At 43.8% G+C, this 23846-nt stretch overlaps 2 protein-coding genes across 2 annotated transcripts in view; one reads left to right on the top strand and one right to left on the bottom strand.

Annotated features, from left to right (window-relative positions):
* Positions 1–925: 925 nt before the first annotated feature.
* On the bottom strand, positions 926–7772 carry POLR2H (RNA polymerase II subunit H). Its single transcript, XM_015827789.1, has 5 exons — positions 7599–7772; positions 5204–5287; positions 4163–4256; positions 3207–3290; positions 926–1331 (listed from the first exon to the last, which is right to left on the bottom strand). The coding sequence occupies exons 1-5, from the start codon at positions 7669–7671 to the stop codon at positions 1214–1216; spliced, it is 453 nt and encodes a 150-aa protein (XP_015683275.1). The 5' UTR covers positions 7672–7772; the 3' UTR covers positions 926–1213.
* Positions 7773–13446: 5674 nt separating this feature from the next.
* Positions 13447–23846, top strand: part of LOC107298409 (major facilitator superfamily domain-containing protein 8) — a 46893-nt gene continuing 36493 nt past the window's right edge. Inside the window, exon 1 of the mRNA XM_015827788.1 lies at positions 13447–13522. Coding sequence (XP_015683274.1) covers positions 13447–13522 — 76 coding nt within the window. The remainder of the gene's footprint in view (positions 13523–23846) is intronic.

Genomic DNA, 23846 nt, shown 5'->3' with positions numbered 1-23846 from the left:
GCCCACAGAGAGGGCTCTGAGTGCCGCCTCTGGCACCCGTGCCATAGGTTCGCCACCACTGCTCTATATGATCTATGGAACTATGAACTTTGGTGCTGGAGAAGACTCCTGCGAGTCCCCTGGACTGCAAGGCGATCAAACTGGTCAGTCCTAGAGGAGATCAACCCTGACGGCTCTTTAGAAGGCCAGATCCTGAAGTTGAAACTCAAATACTTTGGCCACCTAATGAGAAGGAAGGACTCACTGGAGAAGAGCCTCATGCTGGGAAAGATTGAGGGCAACAGAAGAAGGGGACGACAGAGAATGAGGTGGATGGATGGAGTCACTGAAGCAGTAGGTGTGAGCTTCAATGGACTCCAGAAGATGGTCAGAGGACAGGAAGGCCTGGAGGAACGTTGTCCATGGGGTCGCGATGGGTCAGACACGACTTCGCAACTAACAACAACAACATATGATCAACAGAAAACTGGGAGAGGGGGTGGAAGCTTTGCACTCCAGACTGATTAACTGTGTTAATCAAAGAGATAGAGAAGTTCCTCCCTGTGCGCAGCTCAAACAACCATAAAAATAATTTTAAAAAAAACAAAACTTTTATTTGAGGTTTTTAAAAAAAGGAGCACCGATTACTTATAGGAGTTTGACTCAAGAGCTAACGTCTTTTTCTCTTGTGTTTTCGACCAAAACAGCAGAGAAAAATGGCTCCAGTTTACCAGAAATGGCAGTGTTGCCTTTGTATAAAAATGACCTTCACTGTAAAACAGATCACCTCATCAAAAGCATATAGCAGGGGTAGTCAACCTTGGCTCTTTTATGACTCGTGGACTTCAATTCCCAGAATTCCTGAGCCAGCTTAGCTGGCTCAGGAATTCTGGGAGTTGAAGTCCACGAGTCATAAAAGAGCCAAAGTTGACTACCCCTGGCATATAGTTTCCGGTGCCTGGAAATATGACTGCTTAGCTTCATGAGGAAGGATGCCAGGTAGCCTGGCAGCTACTTCCTAACTCAAAGAGCCCTGGGAAAATGGGAGGGAGAAAGGTTGTCATTCTTGTGGCTGACAAGGCAGTGGAGAACCTTAGAAGGATCCTTCTAAGTCATCACTAAGCTTTGCTCCATATGCCTCTGTGAGGCAGAGGAAAGAAAACAGATCTGTGTTATTTTCTGTAATGTTCCAAGCTGCTAATGGAGCCTCCAACCGTCTGGTGGCAGGAGCAGGTCAGAAGGCTAATTTCTTCATGAGGAGGTAGACCCTTGAATCCACTTCAAAGCCGTGCAAGTTGTTGGCATCTCCCTGGAGTCTCATGAGCAGGCCGCCATAGGAGACGTAGGCAGAGCTGGAGGAAGGGAAGAGAAGGGTGAGAGAGAGAGAGGAGGCAGCCTGCTCACAGTTGTAAAGAGAGAAAATGTCCTGAAGAGGTCACACCGCCACATGCTGCCTCGGCGTTCCTCAACCCTGGCTGTTTGAAGATGTGTGGGCTTCAACTCCCAGAATCCCCCAGCATGGGAGAATTGAAGTCCACACAACTTCAAGCAGCCGAGATTTGAGAAACGCTACGGATGACGGCGAATGACACTGCGCTCGCGATACATCACGACTGTCCTCTGCCGTACAACTTCTTAGATCATCCCTTCTTTAATCTTCTGTCCTCAAGAGGTTGTATATCACATCGTTTAGTCAGTCCCTACTCATGCTATTTAGGAAATGAGGGAGTTGAAGACCCAACCATGTGGAAAATATCAGGTTAGTTAGGGGGAGAATCTTAAAACAGTCAGCCTTTCCCGTTATCTGCAATCTGGTCCCTTTATTGAACTGAAGATGCAAAAATAGAACGATCTTCGCGGAAAGCAGATGTTCTTACCAAACTGGATGAACCACATGTTGCTCAAAGCCAGGGGTCTCCAAAACCTGGAAACTTTTTAAGACTTGTGGACATCAACTCCCAGAATTCCCCAGCGAGCACAGCTCGCTGAGGAATTCTGAGAGTTGAAGTCCACAATTCTTAAAGTTGCCAAGCTCTAAGCCATAATGCAGATGGTTTGGCGCTTAAAACCATGGCTTATAGATTTAGCACAATGAGCAAAAGGACCACCCAAAAACCATGCACAGGGGACTCATAGCAACAGCAATAGCACTTAAGACTTCTATACTGCTTCATATCGCTTTACATCCCTCTCTAAGTGGTTTACAGAGTCAGCATATTTGCCTCCAACAATCTGGCTCCTCATTTTATCGATCTCGGAAGGTGGGTCAACCTTGAGCCGGTGAGAATCGAACTGCTGGCAGTCGGCAGAATTAGCCTGCGATACTGCATTCTAACCACTGCGCTACCGCAGATCGTAAGCTCAGAAAGTCTAATGCATTTTGAGAACGGAATGGGGCAACTTGCCATAGCCAAGTCATCATGGTCAACTCGCCATGGCCAACATGCAGTGGCCAAATTGCCGCAGGACAGCTCACTGCGGAACAATTCTATTTAATTATATAAAACCATTTAAAAATTATTTTAGTTTTTGTCATTCCCATTTGATTTTGTCCTTCCTTTCGCATCCTTTCTTTAATGAGCCTATTCAACTATTTCTTCGATATCAGTGTAACTCTTGCCCCTTGGCAAGTCGTCCTGTGGCTTGACCGTGGCAAGTTGTCTTGCAGCTAATCAGCTGCAGCGAGTTGGCCACAGCAAGTTGCCGTAGACCAAGGGTAGGCAACCTTGGCTCTTTTATGACTCGTGGACTTCAACTCCCAGAATTCCTGAGCCAGCATGGCTCAGCTTGGAAACCTCTCCCTTTCCCCTCAGCATGGCTGGCTCAGGAATTCTGGGAATTCTGAAGTCCACGAGTCATAAAAGAGCCAAAGTTGCCTACCTCTGCCCAAATGCCTGAATTTTGATCACGTGACCGCGAGGAAAAAATATTTAAATATTTAAACCAGAGGTCTTCAAACTTGGCCCTTTTATGACTCGTGGACTTCAACTCCCAGAATTCCTGAGCCAGCATGGCTCAGCATGGAAACCTCTCCCTTTCCCCTCAGCATGGCTGGCTCAGGAATTCTGGGAGTTGGAGTCCACGAGTCATAAAAGAGCCAAGGTTGCCTGTCCCTGCCTTAGACCTTCAAACAACATCCTCTGTCCGAATCCAACCAATCAAGTTACGGCTTTGTATGATGTCAAAACACAATCACTCTTCAGCCTATTTCAGAAGGGGACACTCACAGGCGTGTGGCTGCTTCTGTTGATGTCTCATCACCCTCAATCCTGTACACCTTCCCATACATCACATATTCAAACTGGTCCGCCCTGTGAAGAAGAAGAATCGGCCAAAAGAAGGGAACATACATTAAAACATATTTTACATACATATTTTAATTGATTGTCAGCTGCCCTGAGTCCTACGAGGAGAAGGGCGGGATATAAATCCAAATAATAAATAAATAAATAAATAAAATAAAACGTACATTAAAATTACCAGAAACACCAAAAATGAAGGAACACATTCAGTATCAGTCCAGAATTTAAGCCTTCCACCTGTGACGTACAGACATCAAAATATTCCTTTGTGAAAGAGCCAACGTCCTGGCCTTGAATTCTTGCATTGTCGTTCTATGATTGTGCACACTTAAGACTGGATTATTTCAGGTTCCATCGTGATTCACCCATGAAAGTCATTGAGTAACAGAACTCAAAAAAACCACATTTTCTCAGTGTAACCCAGGGGTCTTCAAACTTGGCCCTTTTATGACTTGTGGACTTCAACTCCCAGAATTCCTTAGCCAGCATACACGCTGGCTGAGGAATTCTAGGAGTTGAAGTCCACAAGTCATAAAAGGGCCAAGTTTGAAGACCCCTGGTCTAACCTATCTCACAGGATTGGCATACAGTTTTGAGGTGGGGGAGGGGAAGGGAAACATTTGTAGACTAGTTTGACACCCCAGAATCAAGGTGGCCATGTTTGTTTCTCTAGATCAGGGGTCTCCAAAGTTGGCAACCTTGAAAAAGACTTGTGGACTTCAACTCCCAGCATTCTCCAGCCAGCTGGAGAGGAGTCCCTTATTACTCCACCAGATCTAAAAACTCAAAGCTTAGAGGAGGAGATCAAAGACCTGTGACAATAATGGCATTTTCTTTACGCTGGCCTCCACCCTAGCTCTGCAGAAAAGGCCTTTTGTCACCTGGAGGGTCTATCATCCGTAGGATTATATTCGCCATCATCCAATGTCCCATCTTCATACAAAGTGCTGGCTATCACAAGGCGAAATTTGTCTCCTGAAATGGCAAGGAATGATAAACGTTAGAAGTGAAATCCAAAATGAAAAAGCAAAAAGCCTGTGAATCAGACTCGCCAGACTTAATCCTCAGTGGACGAATGCGCAAAACTAGTATGTCAAGATTCATGACAACATTTGGGAAAGATCCCAGTGCAGGACTTGAAAAGAATTGTGCACGAATGAACAGAACAGGTCTTTCTTGGGGTAAACATCTCAAGAAATAACAAACACTGGAATCTATTACTTTACACACTTATTTACTAAGTTATGGACGTGCTAGATTTGATCAGAATGACTTGGCACGCTTAATTGAGTCAAGCCTCCTTGATTAGGTATTATGATTATTTATTGAGTTTTTATGCCACCGATCTCCCTTACAAAGGATTCTGAGCAGCTTTAGTTCATGATTCAATGCATTATGCAAATCCAGAATATTCTAGATGCTGCTATTATTCTTTCTAGTAATAAGCAAAAAAAAAATTATGTGGTGTCCTTGGTGCTTTCTGTGCTTGGTCGTTTGCTTGTTTTCATACTATTCAACAACAGCAATAAAAAAGGAACCAGAAAGACATGAAAACATCCTCTTCTGCAGCCAACACCCAAATAAGCAGGGATTAACACCAAGCAATCAAGAAAAAAATGAGCCTAATTAAGGAACCAAGGAGACAACCACACCTCACCAACAGCAACAGAGCAAGCTACTGTATATAAACAAAGAATAAACTCCACCCTGAATAGCACTGATGATGTTACCTAATTGGATAATGAAACATCTGCAAGCAAACAAAGAGAGCACCAAAGACTCCACAGTTTAACCCTGAGCTACATATATTAGTGAAAATCTTATGTTAAAGGTCTGAATTTGGTTGCAGGAAAAAAAACACCATCCAAATATATTTTATAAGGATACGGGAACTCAAGAAACACGACTAGGTGTGTGCTCACCAAGATCAACTGGATAGATCTGTACGTTCACATCGAGGATCAGATCCATTTTGAAGGACTCGCTCTCACAGTGCAGCCGGGAAACTAAAGACATGCCAGGAGGTTAGTTGTTGAAAGGTAAAATCTTCAAGAAAGACGTTTACTGCTCAAATTTCACTCCAAAAGTGTGTGAGGCTTAGGGAAAAGCCTCCAGTTCATCCAGGTTTTCTACAGAGTGCTGAAAAATTCTTCAACATTGTTGAGCTGATTACAATAAAATTCTTAGGATTTCCATTTATTTGGGGAACAGATGCCACAAGTTGAAGGAGTACCTATGCACAGCCAGATTTGAAGGCTGCAGTAAAACACAACCTTACTGAGGGAAGACCACTAGTACCTATTCTTAGAATGGGGATAATAAGTGGTACTTTTTTTCTACCACAAGAATCAAACAGGAGGTCAGGAACCCTTAAGAGTCCAGAGTAAATGTCAAAGCTGATTTGGATTCTACCCCTGCCTGCAATTTTCTTCGCAGCTTGACAACAGAAACGGAAGGGAGGAGATGAAAGCCTTGGGGGAAGTTGGGAGGGGCTGAGGAATCCAGAGAGCCAGTTGGGCCCTGTGAAAGTTCCTTCACTTCAAGGTCATGTTATGGCAGGAGTCTTCAAACTTGGCAACTTTAAGACTTGTGGACTTCAACTCCCAGAATTCCTCAGCCAGCTCTGAGGAATTCTGGGAGTTGAAGTCCACAAGTCTTAAAAGTTGCCAAATTTGAAGACCCCTGTGTTATGGGAACTCTTCGAACGGCACAGACTGTTTTCCAAAACACAAAGCAAGCGTTGGATTGGTGAACAATGGACAGTAGGAAGCCTGAAGGGGAAAAGGGAAACTTTATCTATGCTGCTGTCTGTGGAAACTTTTAGAATTGTCTTTATTTTGTCTGAACCTATATGGATTTATCAGTAAAATTATACTCTTGGTAAAATTATGTCCCGGGCGTTTCTTTTCCTGTATATGCTAATGGGACAATGGACATTAAAGTTGGCATTAGTTGTTCCAATAAATGCTTCCTTCAAGGAACCCAGTATGATTAGATGGATTAAAATGGAAAGTCATTTGATGTTTAAGGCTCCTTGGTGGCTGTTTCAAGCAACCAACATGCAATACCCCAATCTGTGATTGGGTTAAAGTAAATAAATGCTAGTCAGAGTAAAACCAAGTTTATACTTCATAAAAAATAACCATATACAGCAGGAACCAAACATTCCAAAAACACAATTAAAAGTAATTACTCATCCATCGGGGTAATCATAGCAGCCCTGTTCTGGCTTGATGGAATAGTCCAGTCTTCATAAATTACCTGACTTATATTTTGCCTTGGTAAAACTACATAATAATAATTCTTTTTTTTTTTAATGCTTACAACAGTGTTTCTCAACCTTGACAATTTTAAGGCATATGGACTTCAACTCCCAGAATTCCACAGCCAGCAATGCTGGCTGTGGAATTCTGGAAGTTGAAGTCCATATGCCTTAAAATTGTCAAGGTTGAGAAACACTGGCTTACAACAACCCTGTGAGGCAGGCTACACAACGAAGGGAAAATATTCTACCCCCTGTGCCGCATCATCCAAATGAAACCAGTTGCTTTCAACCTGCTACTTTCCAGAATGCATTTGCCCCCAAAGCAACGTTTCCAAACCGAGTTCCGTCCTCGGGGATTTCACGGTCACGTCCAAGTCGGCCACACACAAACGACTTCCCAATTTAAAGAGTTTTCGGAACTGTAGCCTCAAACCTCGAGTAATAGGTTAGCACAGTGGTGGCGAACCTATGGCACGGGTGCCAGAGGCGGCACTCGGAGCTCTCTCTGTGGGCACGCGCACCGTTGCCCCAGTCCTCGGCCTTCAGCTGGGTTTTATAAAACCTTTTCGCTTTAGGCCTCCGCTGCTGTGTGCAAAAAAAAAAAGTTTCAATCAATCAGTCAATTTCAACTTCTCACGGGGAAAAAAAAAAAGATCTTGCAAAGTTGGAATTGATTGATTGAACTTTTTAGTCCCACCCAGTCTGCTGTTACCACGCCCACCCAGTGGGCCACACCCACCTAATGGGCCACACCCACCCGGCACCCGACGATGCATAAGTGGGTTTTGGGTTGCAGTTTGGGCATTCGGTCTCTAAAAGGTTCGCCATCACTGGTTTAGCAGCTGGCCTCAAATCAAAAACATCAAGAGACACGACTCTCCTGCGGAGGACCCGTGGCTGGTCAGCACGGCGAAGCCTGCCCTACCTCACAGGGCTGTTGTTGTGGGTAAAGCAGGGAGCAGAACCACCAAGGCCTCCTCGAAAGCAGAACAAGCAAAACGGAGGGATAGTTTGGGGAGGAGGAGGGAAACGAGACTGCGTCTGAGCCCCACCCCGGTCGAATTTCTTGCCCTCGGGGTCGATATCCTTCACGTCGAAGATGTCTTCGAAGAGGATGCCCGCCATGGCGCGGAGGAAGAGCAGGCCAAGCGCAAGATTTAAACGGGGAGGGGGCGAGCCGAGGGCCACACCAGCCCTCTGCTAGGAGCCAGAGCAGCTACACAACTCCACGAGAAACGCACGTGAAACATCCACACATCCAGACACTGCATGACCCAGACAGTCGCGCTCTTCCGCTTCCGGCGCAGGCGCCCGACGATGACGTCAGAGGCTTGAAGGCGGCCCAGCCGTATCGTTCCGGGCGCGAGAGAGGCAGAACGAAAAAAAAAGAAGAGAGAGAGCAGCGCCTCCAGAGGATCCGGATGTCTTTGAGCTGCGCACGCGCAGACGTTGCCCTGACGCTCGGAGCCAAAGGGATTGCCCGCCCTCCTTTAAGGCGCCCATGAAAATCTCGAATATTTGTATTCCTGTTGAAAAAAGCCTATTATCGCTATTGGCGGGGAGAGGGGGAAGAGTCTATTTTAAATGTATGAGCTTTGCCTCTCGCAAGGACTCCTCCTTCTGGGCAGCCTTGACTGGAAATGATGGGAGTTGTAGTGCCACATTGGCGTGAATCTCCCTGCAAAGACGTGCCTTACCCAGCAGGTTGGCAATGGACCTCCTCCACAAAGCTGATGGAAGAATGGACAGGAGAGGAACTATTAGTATAAGTGAAGTATTAGTACCGCTTTGTAAAGCCTTAGTAAGGCCACACCTGGAATACTGCATCCCAGTTTTTTGGTCACCACACTACAAAAAAGATGTTGAGACGTCGGAAAAAGTGCAGAGAAGAGCAACTAAGAAGATTAAAGGCCTGGAGACAAAAACATATGAACGGTTGCAGGAATTGGGTTTGGCTAGTCTAGAGAAAAGAAGGACTGGGTGACATGATAGCAACATTCCAGTATTTGAGGGGCTGCCACAAAGAACGGGTGTGTGTGTGTGTGTCAACTTATTTTCTAAAGCACCAAAAGGCAAGACAAGAAAGATGGAAACTAATCAAGGAGAGAAGCAACCTCTTTGTGGCAGCCCCAAATATTGGATCAATGCTATCATATCACTCCTTCTTTTCTAATCAAGGAGAGAAGCAACTTAGACAAAGCAACTTTGTCTTCTTAATCTCCTAGCTTCAACCTTCCTGATGGTTTACATCTGCATTTGTACAGAGCTGGCTTCTGCTTGGGACAGAGAGACTCGGGGGCAGGGTTGGTTTCTGCTTTTAAAATCCTTTTGAGGAAATATATTTTTCTGCCCTTTTAATATTTCCTTCTCTGGGGGGCTGACTTCCCACAGCACGAATGACTAGACTCAAATTATTACACTGGACATATTATAAAAACACCCAGCTCTCTGCAGAAGGCTCTAATGCTGGGGAAAATGTAAAGAAAGAGAAAAGACAACGACCAGCAGCAAGATGGAGTTATAGTGACAAGGAACTGGGAGCCCTGGGAAAGCAGGCATGGATAGATCGCCATGAAGAAAATCTATGGGTTTTCTAAAAGTTGATAATGACTTGATGGCACATGACCAATCATAATAAAACTGACAATTTGGAAATTAACGGTGTGATTTTGGGCCAGTCTCTCTCTCAAAGCCCAATCAATAAACAATTTATGGCAAGTTCACCCATGACTTCTGTCTGTTCAGGGGAAGAAATGCTGGTTTCATGTTGGTTTCATGTTCTGCATCTTAAGATACATCTGCAGTTGTTTACAACTGAATGAACTCACTGCTGCCCACCAGCCCATTGGAAAAGCCCCCAATTGTCCTGTATCCTATCTGAAACTACAAAAACAAGGGATATCCAGAAAAGGGTGTAAACTAAAATATCATTATGTGTCTGATGGACTTTGGCTGAATCCCAAATCAGTTACGACTGCTTATCGTGGGTAGATCTGTTTGCAAACACAGAGTTGCAACCCTTGAGTACAGAGTCAAGTCAATAAGGTGAATTTTTTTTCTCCTTAGTGCAGGGATGGGCCTGGGTCCCTCCAGACCCCCTTTTGTGGCCCTCAGAGGCATCCAACCATGATTGCTGATAAGTGACAGCACAGCTCTCACCATGCATTGTGAGATGTATAGGTCAGGATGTATGCTGGCTCAGGAATTCTGGGAGTTGAAGTCCACGAGTCATAAAAGAGCCAAGGTTGCCTATCCCTGGTATAGGTAGTCCTTGACTTAGGATCACAATTGAGCCCAAAATTTCCACTGCTAAGCAAGACAGTTGTTAAGTGAGTTTTTTGCCCCGTTTTACAACCTTTTTCACCACGGCTGTTAAGTGAATCACTAGGGTTGTTAAATTAGTAGCATGTTAAGTGGCTCCCCTTTGATTTTGAGGTTGCAAAAGATGATCAATGACTGGGACACCACAACCGTCCTAAATATGAGCCAGTTGTCCAACTTTTAATCCCATGACCATGGACATGCTGCCACGGTCACAAAGTGTGAAAAACGGTCCTAAGTCACCTTTTTTTTTTTTTTAGTGCTGTGATATCTTTGAATGGTCACTAAATGAACAGTTGAAAATTGAGGACTATCTGTATGTCCCAACTAGAAAGCAAAGCCAATTGCCAAAATTCACACTTTAAGAGTAACCCTATCTATATTTGTGATGGATATTCCTCCAGTTTGTAGCCTTGAGCAGCTCCAGATGAACCCTAAGAGCAGGGGTCCTCAAACTTGGCCACTTTAAGTCTTGTGGATTTCAACTCCCAGAATTCCCCAGCCAGCCTGGCTGGCTGGGGAATTCTGGGAGTTGAAGTCCACAAGTCTTAAAGTGGCCAAGTTTGAGGACCCGTGCCTAAGAGAGTATTTAGCCCTGACTTAGCAATTGAAATCTGACAAGTAAAGTTCTCTCCCCTCTTCAAATGTTTACACCAATAAAGCTTTAATATGGTTCTCCACCCCCCTCTATTTTGACAGTGTACTGTAGTTAGTTTTTTTAAGAGAAAGGCTAAAATTGAAAGTCTCCGTGTATTTAACAGTAGAGCTATTCATTGGTTTCCTGCCTTGGGCTTCTGCACAGGCAGAAATTCTTCAAGAAAACAATGCACATGGGATGATACCCAAATATTTCTCCCTATTGAATTTTTACATTGGGACTAGAGTGTTGTGGGTGGGCATAATTTAATTAACCGTTCTGTATTACTACCCACATTGACAAAGGTCCACACCCCTCTGAAAGCCATCAATTACAAAAGGACAAAAACAGGAGAGGTAGATTTGCACATCACGATGTCCCAATGTGGAGTTTTTATATGGTTTACAATTTAATGTGTAGTGTGATGCCAAGCCAAGACGGATTTATTCCATAATAAATGCAATAAGCCTACCTTTTTCAAAGTATTTTTTCCCCCTCTGGCATTGACTGAGGACTTTTATGAGCCCATCTTGAATGCTTTTCTTTGGTTGCTGAATCGCCCTTTTGTTATGTTATATATGCATTATTTATATTTATGTTATGATATTTTCATTCTGGTTTCTTTCATGTATAGTCCTGATCCGTGTTGAAAGTAGAGATTTGTGTTTTCTCCACAACAATGTGAGGTGAGTTGGGCTGAGAGACAGGGACTGTATCTATAGCATCTAGACCAGGGGTAGGCAACCTTGGCTCTTTTATGACTCATGGACTTCAACTCCCAGAATTCCTGAGCCAGCCATGCTGAGGTGAAAGGGAGAGGTTTCCAAGCTGAGCCATGCTGGCTCAGGAATTCTGGGAGTTGAAGTCCACGAGTCATAAAAGAGCCGAGGTTGCCTACCCCTGATCTAGACCAGTGTTTCTCAATCTCAGCAACTTTAAGATATGTGGACTTAATTCTTAGAATTCCCCACCCAGAATGATAGTTGGGGAATTCTGGGAGTTAGAGTCCACATATCTTAAAAAGTTGCTAAGGTTGAAAAACACTAGGTCTATGTACTGTATCTATAGATCTACATTCCTTTTTGGTATGTTTTTACATAGTGTGCACATATACAAGTACCCATATATACACATGCACAAATATTATCCATATACATTATACACACACAAGACACACAAATATATCCATAATCCATTAACTATTGCACGCTGCCTACAGTCACTTTTTTTGTGCCACTGTTGTTAAATGAATCACTGCAGTTGTTAATAACTGTTGCTAAGTCTGAGTCTGGCTTCCCTTTGACTTTGCTTGTCAGAAGGTTGCAAAAGAGGATCACGTGACCCCGGGACACTGCGGCCGTCATAAATATGAGTCAGTTGCAGAGTGTCTGAATTTGGATCACGTGACCATGGACATGCTGCAGTGGTCGTTAAGTGTACAAAATACACGTAAGTCAATTTTTAGTGCTGTTGTAACTTTGAATGGTCACTAAATGGTCACCAAATAAACTGTTGTAAGTTGAGGGCTAACCTATTAGGGTCTTGCAAGAATACTGTTCTCCCCTGCAGGGCAAGGTATACTAACTAAAACACTGATCTCCGGGACAAAAAAGTTTTATTAAAATACTAAGCTTTCGTTAGCAACTGCTAACGTTGTCAAAGTTGCTAACGAAAGCTTAGTATTTTAATAAAACATTTTTGTTCCGGAGATCAGTGTTTTAGGAATATACCTGGGACTCAAATTTTGAGAATAATTGCACATTCTGTCTGTCTGTCTGTCTGTCTGTCTGTCTGTCTGTCTGTCTGTCTGTCTGTCTGTCTGTCTATCTGTCTATCTATCTATCTATCTATCTATCTATCTATCTATCTATCTATCTATCTATCTATCTATCTATCTATCTATCATCTATCTATCATCTATCTATGCAATTATTCTAAATATATATATATATAAAATGTGTATGCAGGTCTTGGCATATTTGGGTCTTTTCCCGTGTAAGATTGAGAGTATCTTGGTGACGTCGAAACGTCACCAAGATAATCTCAATCTTACACGGGAAAAGACCCGAATACGCCAAGACCTGCATACCTGTCCCCGTGAAAATCTACAAAAACAAAATGTGTGTATATATATATATATGTGTGTGTGTGTGTGTGTATATATATATATTATGTATATATGTGTGTATATATATATATATATATATATATATATATATATATATATATATATATATATATATATATATATATATATATATATATATATATATATATATATATATATATATATGTAGATATATGCATACACACACACATATACATATAATATGTAAATGTATATATATATATACTGTATGTATATGTGTGTATATATAAATCTATATACATGCACACACATGAAAACACACACACACACGTATTTTATATATAGTAAACTACACCCTGTATGGAACAGCTGTTGCAAGTAGTAACATATTCGGAACCCAGCTGCTGGCGCCTTCTTTCGGTTGTTTTCGCTCTTGGCTGTTCGGGAAGCAACAACCCTGGTGAGGGTCGTTTTCTCTCTCCCCGCCCCCCCCCCCTTTCAGCTTAGTACCTTCCATTCACTCCCGGCTCGCGGGCCTTGCGGGCCGGTCCAAAGGGCTCTCCGCGGGGGGGTGAGGCAGTTGCCGGCAACCCGGCCAGACCGCCGCGGCTTCCCCGCTCCAGGTCGCCCCAAGGCCGCCGGGTCGGAGGGAGGGAGGGAGGGAGGTGCCGGCAAACCGAGCGCGCCCGTGCCAGGTGCGCCGCGTAACGAGCCGGAGGAGGCGCGAGGGGGCCGGGCGGGGATGCCCGGGTCCGCCGCCCTATAAGCGCCCGGTCGAGGCCGGCCCGGCAGCAGTTCCTCCCCGAGCCCCTCGCTCCGCATCTGTTACTCGGGCAGCGCCGGGAGCGCATGGATGGATCCCCAACGGAAGAAGAAACGGACCGGCTTCACCATCGGGCTGCTTTTCCTCTCCGGAGGGATCGAGTACGGTAGGTTTAGTTCCGGGGGGGGGGCGGTGAGTGGATCACTGGGGAGCAGGCTTAGGGGGCGAGGGTAGCAGGAGGCGGGGTCCTCGGGGCAGATTTACCTAGGGTTTAGCCTCGCTGTCTGCGACCTGGAGGGCATCTTTTTGAACTCGGAACAGGGCTGGAGGGGACCTTGGAGGTCTTCTAGTCCAACCCCCTGCTCAAGCAGGAGATCCCTTACCATTTCAGACAAGGGGCAGTCCAATCTTTTCTTACACATGTCGTATATAGTATGTTTTAGGTGTGCTTCACTTCGAGAGTGGGCAGCTAAATTTCACTTTTGATGTGTGCCGTTGTGCCCACAGTAAAAAAAAAAATGACAATAAAGGTTATCTTAAACTAATCAAGGAGAGAAGCAACCTGGCATGAAGGAGAAACTTCCTAACAGTGAGAGGAATTAACCAGTGGAACAGCTTGCCATCAGAAGTTGGTGGGTGCTTCACCACTGGAGGTTTGTAAGGGTGACAGGATAGCAGTGATCCAATATTTGAGGGGCTGCCACCAAGAAGAGGGGGTTAAATTATTATCCAGAGCACCAGAGGGCCGGACAAGAAACAATGGTTGGAAACTGACCAAAGAGAGAAGCAACCTGGAACTAAAGAGAAATTTCCTGACGGAACAATTAATCAGTGGAACGACCTGCCTCCAGAAGTTGTGGGTGCTCCATCACTGGAGGTTTTTAAGAAGAGACTAGATAGCCACATGCCTGAAATGCTATAGGGCAGGGGTAGGCAACCTTGTGGCTGTGCTGGCTCAGGAATTCTGGGAGTTGAAGTCCACGAGTCATAAAAGAGCCAAGGTTGCCTACCCTGGTATAGGGTCTCCTGCTTGAGCGGGGTCCAAGACCCCTTCCAGCTCTAATCTGATTGATTAAAAGCCTCCAGTGATGGACATCCACAACTTCTGAAGGCAAGCAGTTCCACTGGTTAATTGTCCCCACTGTTAGGAAATTTCTCCTTAATTGCAGGTTGCTTCTCTCCTTCATAAGTTTCCATCCATTGTTTCTTGTCCTGGTCTTCTTTGTGCCAGGTTCCTGTGCATTACTCCGGGCAGGAGAAAGTGGGATGGAACTGAAATATAAAATATGAATTAGGTTAGAGTTAGGGCTCCTTACCTCTTTTTAGTGGGGTAACTTTGCCGCTGGGTATCCCCAGATTTTTGGAAGGATGCTGCACGGAAGGACACTCAGCTTCACCAAAGGCTTGGAGCAACGCTGCTCAAACTTGGCAGCGTTAAGATGTGTGGACTTCCAACCCCCAGCTTTGCTGGCTGGGGGATTCTGGGAGTTGAAATCCACACGTCTTAAAGTTGACAAGGTTGAGCAACACTGGATTAGAGGACCAACTTTCTTGGTTAACACTGTAGGTTTGTGGCTGCACGCAACGTTTAATTTAATCCATGTTCTGGATTGCCAAAAGATCTGGATCTGTAACTGAATGAGCAAGGTTTTTCCACTGCTTTTCCTAACAGGTCTGGATAGTTTTATTTATTTTGATCCCACCTGTATTATGTTTATATTTTGATCCCGCCTTTATTTTGTTTATAAATAACTAGGGTGTCAAACATACCTAATGCTCCTCCCTCCTCCACATTTCTCCACAACAATCTTATGAGGTGAGTTGGGCTGAGAGAGAGGGACTATCTAGCCCAAAGTCAACCAGCCAGCTTTCCTGCCTCAGGCAGGATTAGAACTCACAGTTCTTGGTTTCTAGCCTAATGCATTAATCACTAGACCAAACTGGCTCTCTCTTTCTCCTAGGAATTAATTATTATGCTGGAATTTCATGTTTTCTTGTCACACGTGGCTTCCTGGGTGTTTTTATTATGTTATCTAGTTGGATAATTAAAAGTTTGCAAGCAAAGGACCAAACTTGCACAATAGCATGGATTCCCCAATTCAGTCCTGAGTCTCTGATATTCTGTTCTATTCTTCCTAACATTGTTAGTCCGCACCCACATTAGCTTAAAATCCTCTCTAGCAATTCTAGTTTGAATACAGTGCTTATTCTCTTCTCTACTTAATCAAGGATTTTTCATGGATCGTGTGGTTAAGAATAGAGTTAACAGGCTTTCTATGGTTCTGCCAGCAACGGATTTTGCGTAGCCACAATTCTTTTTAGTGAGGATTGCACCTTTTTGCCTCCTGAGTTCAATCTTTGGTGATATTAAGCGCCACCATGATGACTCCAGCTAGGACAGGGGTAGGCAACCTTGGCTCTTTTATGACTCATGGACTTCAACTCCCAGAATTCCTGAGCCAGTATGGCTCAGGTTGGAAACCTCTCCCTTTCCCCTCAGCATGGCTGGCTCAGGAATTCTGGGAGCTGAAGTCCATGAGTCATAAAAGAGCCAAGGTTGCCTACCCCTGAGCTAGGATGTGCAGGCCTGTCATAGTTGCACCCCTTTTATGGCTGTCGACTGACTACTTCTGACTGCTGTTGGCCATGAGGTGAAAACTTTGAATTCCTTCGTTACTTATGGGAATTGCTTCCCATGCCTTAAAGCAGAGGTCCCCCAACTTTTTGGGCACCAGAGACCGGTTCCGTAGAGAGAACTTTTTCCGCGGACCGGAGGGTGTGTGGTTTTGTGTGCTGCCTGCATCCCACAGATGGGGCTTTGCTTGTTTGTGCGGACCGGTTGCTGGCATGCCGCGGCCCGGTACCGGTCTGCGGATCGGGGGTTGGGGACCCCTGCCTTAAAGCAAGGGTTCTCAATCTTGGCAACATTAAGATGTGTGGACTTCAACTCCCAGAATTCCCCTGCCTTTGGGACCTAATGCAAGGCACACCTTGCTTGTAATTGTTATGGTTTGCCGTATGCCCCTTTATGTCTATTGCTTGTCAGCCAGGCTATTTATAAACCCACATTCAGCATTTGTCAGCTATATGAGTTGACTGAGGAGGAAACTGACTCTGCAGGAAGACTAGAGCTCTGTTTTATTGAGATAGGGCAGAGGTGGGGAAGGATGGTCCTTTTATGACTTATGGACTTCAACTCCCAGAATTCCTGAGCCAGCATGGCTATAGGAATTGTAGTCCACAAGTCCTAAAAGGGCCAGAGTTCCCCACCCCTGAGATACGGATAGCAGCAAAATTGTGCAAGTCTGCTTGTGTTTTTCCTTTGCCTCCCTCTTACTCTATACCCAAGGAATCAAGAGGGAGCCAGTCTGAACCACTTTTTTAATACTTTCCTATCTCTCTGAAAACCAAGATCATGGCATCCGGCCCTCTCACTTCCTGGCAAATAGATGGGGAAGAAATGGAGGTAGTGACAGATTTTATCTTCCTGGGCTCCAAGATCACCACAGATGGGGGACTGCAGCCAAGAAATTAAAAGACACTTGCTCCTGGGGAGGAAAGCTATGGCAAATCTAGACAGCATACTAAAAAGCAGAGACATCACCCAGCCAAGAAAAGTGCGTATAGTCGAGGCCATGGTTTTCCCAGTTGCAATGTATGGATGTGAAAGTTGGACCATAAGAAAGGCTGAGTGCCAAAGAATGGAGGCCTTTGAACTCTGGTGCTGGAGAAGACTCCTGCGAGTCCCCTGGACTGCAAGGCGATCAAACCGGTCAGTCCTAGAGGAGATCAACCCTGACTGCTCTTTAGAAGGCCAGATCCTGAAGTTGAAACTCAAGTACTTTGGCCACCTAATGAGAAGGAAGGACTCACTGGAGAAGAGCCTAATGCTNTTTTCATGGATCGTGTGGTTAAGAATAGAGTTAACAGGCTTTCTATGGTTCTGCCAGCAACGGATTTTGCGTAGCCACAATTCTTTTTAGTGAGGATTGCACCTTTTTGCCTCCTGAGTTCAATCTTTGGTGATATTAAGCGCCACCATGATGACTCCAGCTAGGACAGGGGTAGGCAACCTTGGCTCTTTTATGACTCGTGGACTTCAACTCCCAGAATTCCTGAGCCAGCCTGGCTCAGCTTGGAAACCTCTCCCTTTCCCCTCAGCATGGCTGGCTCAGGAATTCTGGGAGCTGAAGTCCATGAGTCATAAAAGAGCCAAGGTGGCCTACCCCTGAGCTAGGATGTGCAGGCCTGTCATAGTTGCACCCCTTTTATGGCTGTCGACTGACTACTTCTGACTGCTGTTGGCCATGAGGTGAAAACTTTGAATTCCTTTGTTACTTATGGGAATTGCTTCCCATGCCTTAAAGCAGAGGTCCCCCAACTTTTTGGGCACCAGAGACCGGTTCCGTAGAGAGAACTTTTTCCGCGGACCGGAGGGTGTGTGGTTTTGTGTGCTGCCTGCATCCCACAGATGGGGCTTTGCTTGTTTGTGCGGACCGGTTGCTGGCATGCCGCGGCCCGGTACCGGTCTGCGGATCGGGGGTTGGGGACCCCTGCCTTAAAGCAAGGGTTCTCAGTCTTGGCAACATTAAGATGTGTGGACTTCAACTCCCAGAATTCCCCTGCCTTTGGGACCTAATGCAAGGCACACCTTGCTTGTAATTGTTATGGTTTGCCGTATGCCCCTTTATGTCTATTGCTTGTCAGCCAGGCTATTTATAAACCCACATTCAGCATTTGTCAGCTATATGAGTTGACTGAGGAGGAAACTGACTCTGCAGGAAGACTAGAGCTCTGTTTTATTGAGATAGGGCAGAGGTGGGGAAGGATGGTCCTTTTATGACTTATGGACCTCAACTCCCAGAATTCCTGAGCCAGCATGGCTATAGGAATTGTAGTCCACAAGTCCTAAAAGGGCCAGAGTTCCCCACCCCTGAGATACGGATAGCAGCAAAATTGTGCAAGTCTGCTTGTGTTTTTCCTTTGCCTCCCTCTTACTCTATACCCAAGGAATCAAGAGGGAGCCAGTCTGAATCACTTTTTTAATACTTTCCTATCTCTCTGAAAACCAAGATCATGGCATCCGGCCCTCTCACTTCCTGGCAAATAGATGGGGAAGAAATGGAGGTAGTGACAGATTTTATCTTCCTGGGCTCCAAGATCACCACAGATGGGGACTGCAGCCAAGAAATTAAAAGACACTTGCTCCTGGGAAGGAAAGCTATGGCAACTCTAGACAGCATACTAAAAAGCAGAGACATCACCCAGCCAAGAAAAGTGCGTATAGTCGAGGCCATGGTTTTCCCAGTTGCAATGTATGGATGTGAAAGCTGGACCATAAGAAAGGCTGAGCGCATAGAATGGAGGCCTTTGAACTCTGGTGCTGGAGAAGACTCCTGCGAGTCCCCTGGACTGCAAGGCGATCAAACCGGTCAGTCCTAGAGGAGATCAACCCTGACTGCTCTTTAGAAGGCCAGATCCTGAAGTTGAAACTCAAGTACTTTGGCCACCTAATGAGAAGGAAGGACTCACTGGAGAAGAGCCTAATGCTGGGAAAGATGGAGGGCAACAGAAGAAGGGGACGACAGAGAACGAGGTGGCTGGATGGAGTCACTGAAGCAGTAGGCGTGAGCTTAAATGGACTCCAGGAGATGGTAGAGGACAGGAAGGCCTGGAGGAACGTTGTCCATGGGGTCGCGATGGGTCGGACACGACTTCGCAACTAACAACAACAACAACCTCTCTGGACTTAAGACATGATTCTTCTGTACATGTTATTGTCCAAAGAGCTTCTGATACCTTCTCTAAGATCACATGCTTGGTTCTCCACACTCGTCTTTCAGGAGAATTGTGTTCAAGATCTTTCAGAAGGGCTGAAAGAGTGACTGACAGATCACAAGTCCAGGTAGTCCTCGACTTATGACTTACGATCTTCCTCTTTTTCAGTGAAAGCCCATTTGGTCTAGTAGTGGTTAAGATACCAGGCTAGAAAACAGGAGGCTGTGAGTTCAAGTCTTGCCTTAGCCATGAAAGCCAGCTGGGTGACTTTGAGCCAGTCCCCCTCTCTCTCTTAGCCCTACCCACCTCACAGGGTTGTTGTGGGACATATAGGAGGAGGAAGGTGTGTTGGATATGTTCACCACTTTATTTGTAAATAAAGATGGGATACAAATGAATGAATGAATGGAATGAATGAATAAAGCCTCTTAGCATCTTTTGAAGTTATCAGAGTCCTCCCAGAGCTTTTTACGACCCGGTTTTGAAGATCCGACGGCCACCCTCCCCTTGTGCGATCACCATGAATGCATTTTGGGTGCTGGGCAACCAGCCCACATTATGGCCATTGCAAGCATCTTGCAATCACATACTCCACTTTTTGGCATTTTTAGCTGGAACTAGCATCTATGTCTGATTTCCAGCAAACAAACAAACAAACAAACAAAAGCCCATTAGTTAAAATGGTTTGTTTAACAACTGCAGCGTTCACTTAGGGGAGAGTCAGTTTGGTGTAATGGTTAAGGTGCTGGCCTAGAAACCAGGAGACTGTGAGTTCTAGTCTCGCCTTAGGGCTGAAAACCAGCTAGGTGAGTTTGGCTTCCCCATTGACTTGGCTTAACGAAAAGTGATCACATGACCCCGGGACACTGCAACCATCATAAATATCAGCTAGCTGCCCAGTGTCTGAATTTGGATCACGTAACCATGGGTCATAAGTGTGGGAAATGGTCATAAATCACTTTTTTCAGTGCTGTTGTAACTTCAAACAGTAACTAAACGAACTGTTATAAATTGAGGACTACCTCTATATAGATATAAACATAGAGATGATAGATAGATAGATAGATAGATAGATAGATAGATAGATAGATAGATAGATAGATAGATAGATAGATAGATAGATAGATAGACAGATAGATAGATAGATAGACGGACGGACGGACGGACGGACGGACGGACGGACGGACGGACGGACGGACGGACAGACAGATAGACAGATAGATAGATAGATGGATGATAGATAGATAGATAGATAGATAGATAGATAGATATAGTAGATAGATAGATATAGTAGATAGATAGATAGATAGACGGATGATAGATAGATGGATGATAGATAGATAAATGGATGATAGATAGACAAATGATAGATAGATAGATAGATAGATAGATAGATAGATAGATAGATAGATAGATAGATAGATAGATAGATAGATAGATAGATAGATAGATAGAAGGAAGATAGAGATAGCAGGCAGGCAGGCAGGCAGAGACAGACAGACAGATAGACAGATAATAGATAGATAGAAAAAGAGGAGCAGGAAGGAGTATACGACCTTAATTGAACCCAAAATTTCTGTCATTTAGTGAAGCTTTTGTTAAGTGAGTTTTTTCCCATTTTATGACTTTTCTTGCCACATTTGTTAAGTGAATCACTACAGTTGTTAAGTTAGGTCGTAAAATTGGACACAGTCACATGGTAACCCGCTTAATGACTGCCATGACTTATGAAATTCTGGGGCCAATTACAGTTGTAAATTAAGGAAAAGGTTGGTCTCTCTGCCTCATTGCCTTGTGCTTGCAGTCTGCAAGATCCTTAAACTCGCCTTTCCATTTCCTGCCAATTCGTCCCCACATTGTGCTATTTGATGGAAAGCAAAAGGAGGGAGGAGAACGAAGTTGAGGAAAGAAAACAAAAGTTGGGAAAATCTCCCAGGCCCTTTCTTTAACTTCGCCCACAACAGGGATCCAAATGGCCCATTGGCAGACTCAGTCGGGTTGCAAAATCAGGAGGTGGCAGGCTTTGTAGATTAAAAAGAAACAAGCTTCTATTTGCCTTTCCAAGGTGTGTTTTCAGATTACAGGCAGAAACGTCGTCCTTTCTGTTGGTTCGCAAGCTTCAGAATCTGTTACTATGGTTTCCTTTCCAAGTTTCTGAAGTGCTGAGGCATCCCTCATTTTTTTTTGTCTTGAGGGCCTGTCCCTACTCCAAAGATTTTATTATTTTATTTTATTTTTTTATTTATTTTATTTTATTTTATTTTATTTTATTATTTTATTTTATTTTATTTTATTTTATTTTATTTTATTTATTTTATTTTATTATTTTATTTTATATTTTATTTTATTTTATATTATTTTATTTTATATTTTATTTTATTTTATTTTATATTTTATTTTATTATGTTATATTTAATTTTATTTCATTTTAATTTTATTTATTTTATATTTTATTTTATTATATTTTATTTTATCTTATTTATTTTATTATTTTATATTTAATTTATTTATTTTATTATTTTATATTTTATTTTATTTTATTTTTTATTTATTTTATATTTTATATTTTATATTTTATTTTTATTTTATATTTTATATTTATTTTATATTTTATATTTTATATATTTTTTATTTTATTTTATTTTATTTATTTTATTTTAATCACATTTCTCTACTGCTCATCTCATCTGACTGACTCCAGGAGGCTTAAAATAAAAAACATGAAAAAGTGGTTTAAAAGCACCAAACCCCCCCCCCCCAAAAAAAGTTAAAACGGAGTTAAGAACAGACCTAAAATCAGAATACAGGTAGTCCTGGACTTATGATCACAATTGAGCCCAACATTTCTGTTGCTAAGCAAGATAGTTGTTAAGTGAATTTGGGCCCATTTCTCGACCTTGCTTGCCACAGTTGTAAAGAGAATCACTGCAGTTGTTAAGTCAGTGAAACAGTTGTTAAGCGAACCTGGCTTCCCCATTGGCTTTGCTTGTCAGAAGATCAGAAAAGTTGATCACATGACTCCAGGAAACAGCAACTGTCTTGAGTACATGCCAGTTGCTAAGGCTCTGAATTTTGATCACGTGACCACAGGGATGCTACAATGGTTGTTAATGTGGAAAACGGTCATAAGTCACTTTTTTTTAGTACCGTTGTAACTTTGAACAGTCACTAAAGTTAAACAAATGCCTGTAAGTCGAGGATATACCTGCAGTACAGATTAAAAAAGGCAGTGGGAGCCCCCTCATCTCACCAACAACCTTGTAAGGTTGCATATCACTCTTTGACCCCCAGGCCAATTGGCAGAGCCAAAATCCTCTTTGAAAAGGCCAGGAGAGTGGGTGACTTCCTCACCTCTGGGGCTAAGATGTTTTTTCAGTGGCAGTGAAGGCCATCTTCCCTGCATCCCACCAGGAATTCAGGTGAATTTTTTTTTTAACTGATAGGATCCACAACATAGCAATGTCTGATCGGATAGGAAGAGATATTATGATTGGGATGAGACACTTCCGTAGGTAACCTGGTTCCCATGCCATGAAGGACTTTAAACACCTTGAAGCAAAGTGACACCCCATGCAGCTCATGTAGCACGTGTTACCTGCACAACCCTTGGGGAGAGGCGCCCAAATTTGCCCACATCACAGCCACAACATGAAAGTTCTCACTCCACCTTTATGTTGACATAAAATTATAGCCTGCGTGAAGGACGCTATCGTGCTTGATGATCTATCCTGCTTTTGCTACCTCTGTTCCGCAGTGTGAAAAGACAGCTGCTTTCCGTTGTAGACAACAAGGTGTATACAACTTAATTTTATGCATTTTTGAGGCTAGGTTTGGGCAGAGTTGGAATAAGGAGGAAAATGCTGCTCTAATGCTGGGGGCTATAACTTAACTCCGTCCCACACCTGGGCTGTGGACTAGCTGAAGGCAAACATCACTGGGATGCAGTAGAAAAATGATGTTAGCAAAGGAGATTCAAACAACTGTTGCAGGAAACCACAATAGTTAGAAGTACTAACCCCACCAAAACTTTAATAGTCTGTCTGGTTCCTCAAATTTTGCAATAATGATGAAGTGGGAATAGATTGGGTGTATCTCAGGCTTTCTTAATTTGAGGCCTTCTAGATGTCTCGGATTACGGTTCCAATCATGCCTCACACATCTAGATGGGACTGCTGGAACTGGTTTACAAGGCTCATTTTCGCTTATTGGCTCAGCCAGATCCTGATTCTGGCCATATCTGGTTGGATTTATCCAGTATGATGCTCAGTTATTATGTGGATTTCTTAGTTTTGGCTTAGTATATGGTATCGACCTGAAAGAAAGAGAAGAGGATAATTGACAGCAAAGTTAATTGATTTGTCACAATCAGTGCACCATTAGAACACCCAAAGGACTAGGGTAAGGCCATGTTGTCATGGAGATAATCTTGTGTGGTCGCTAAGAGATGATAGTTGCTTGATGGCATATATCAGATAAAATAACAGAATAACAGAGTTGGAAGGGCCATTGGAGGTCTTCTAGTCCAACCCCCTGCTCAAACAGGAGACTTATATCATTCAGATAAGTGGCTGTCCAGTCTCCTCTTAAAAGCCTCCAGTATGGAGCATCTTCTGGAGGCAAGCTGTTCCACTGGTTAATTGTTCTCACAGTTAGGAAATTTCTCCTTAGTTCTTGGTTGCTTCTCTCCTTGATTAGTTTCCATCCATTGCTTC

This window comes from Protobothrops mucrosquamatus, unplaced genomic scaffold, assembly GCF_001527695.2.
Source record: "Protobothrops mucrosquamatus isolate PMUCROS unplaced genomic scaffold, P.Mucros_1.0 scaffold3951, whole genome shotgun sequence".
NCBI lineage: Eukaryota > Metazoa > Chordata > Lepidosauria > Squamata > Viperidae > Protobothrops > Protobothrops mucrosquamatus.
The sequence above is the reverse complement of the archived record's forward strand: the minus strand, read 5'-3'. Positions and strand labels throughout refer to the sequence as shown.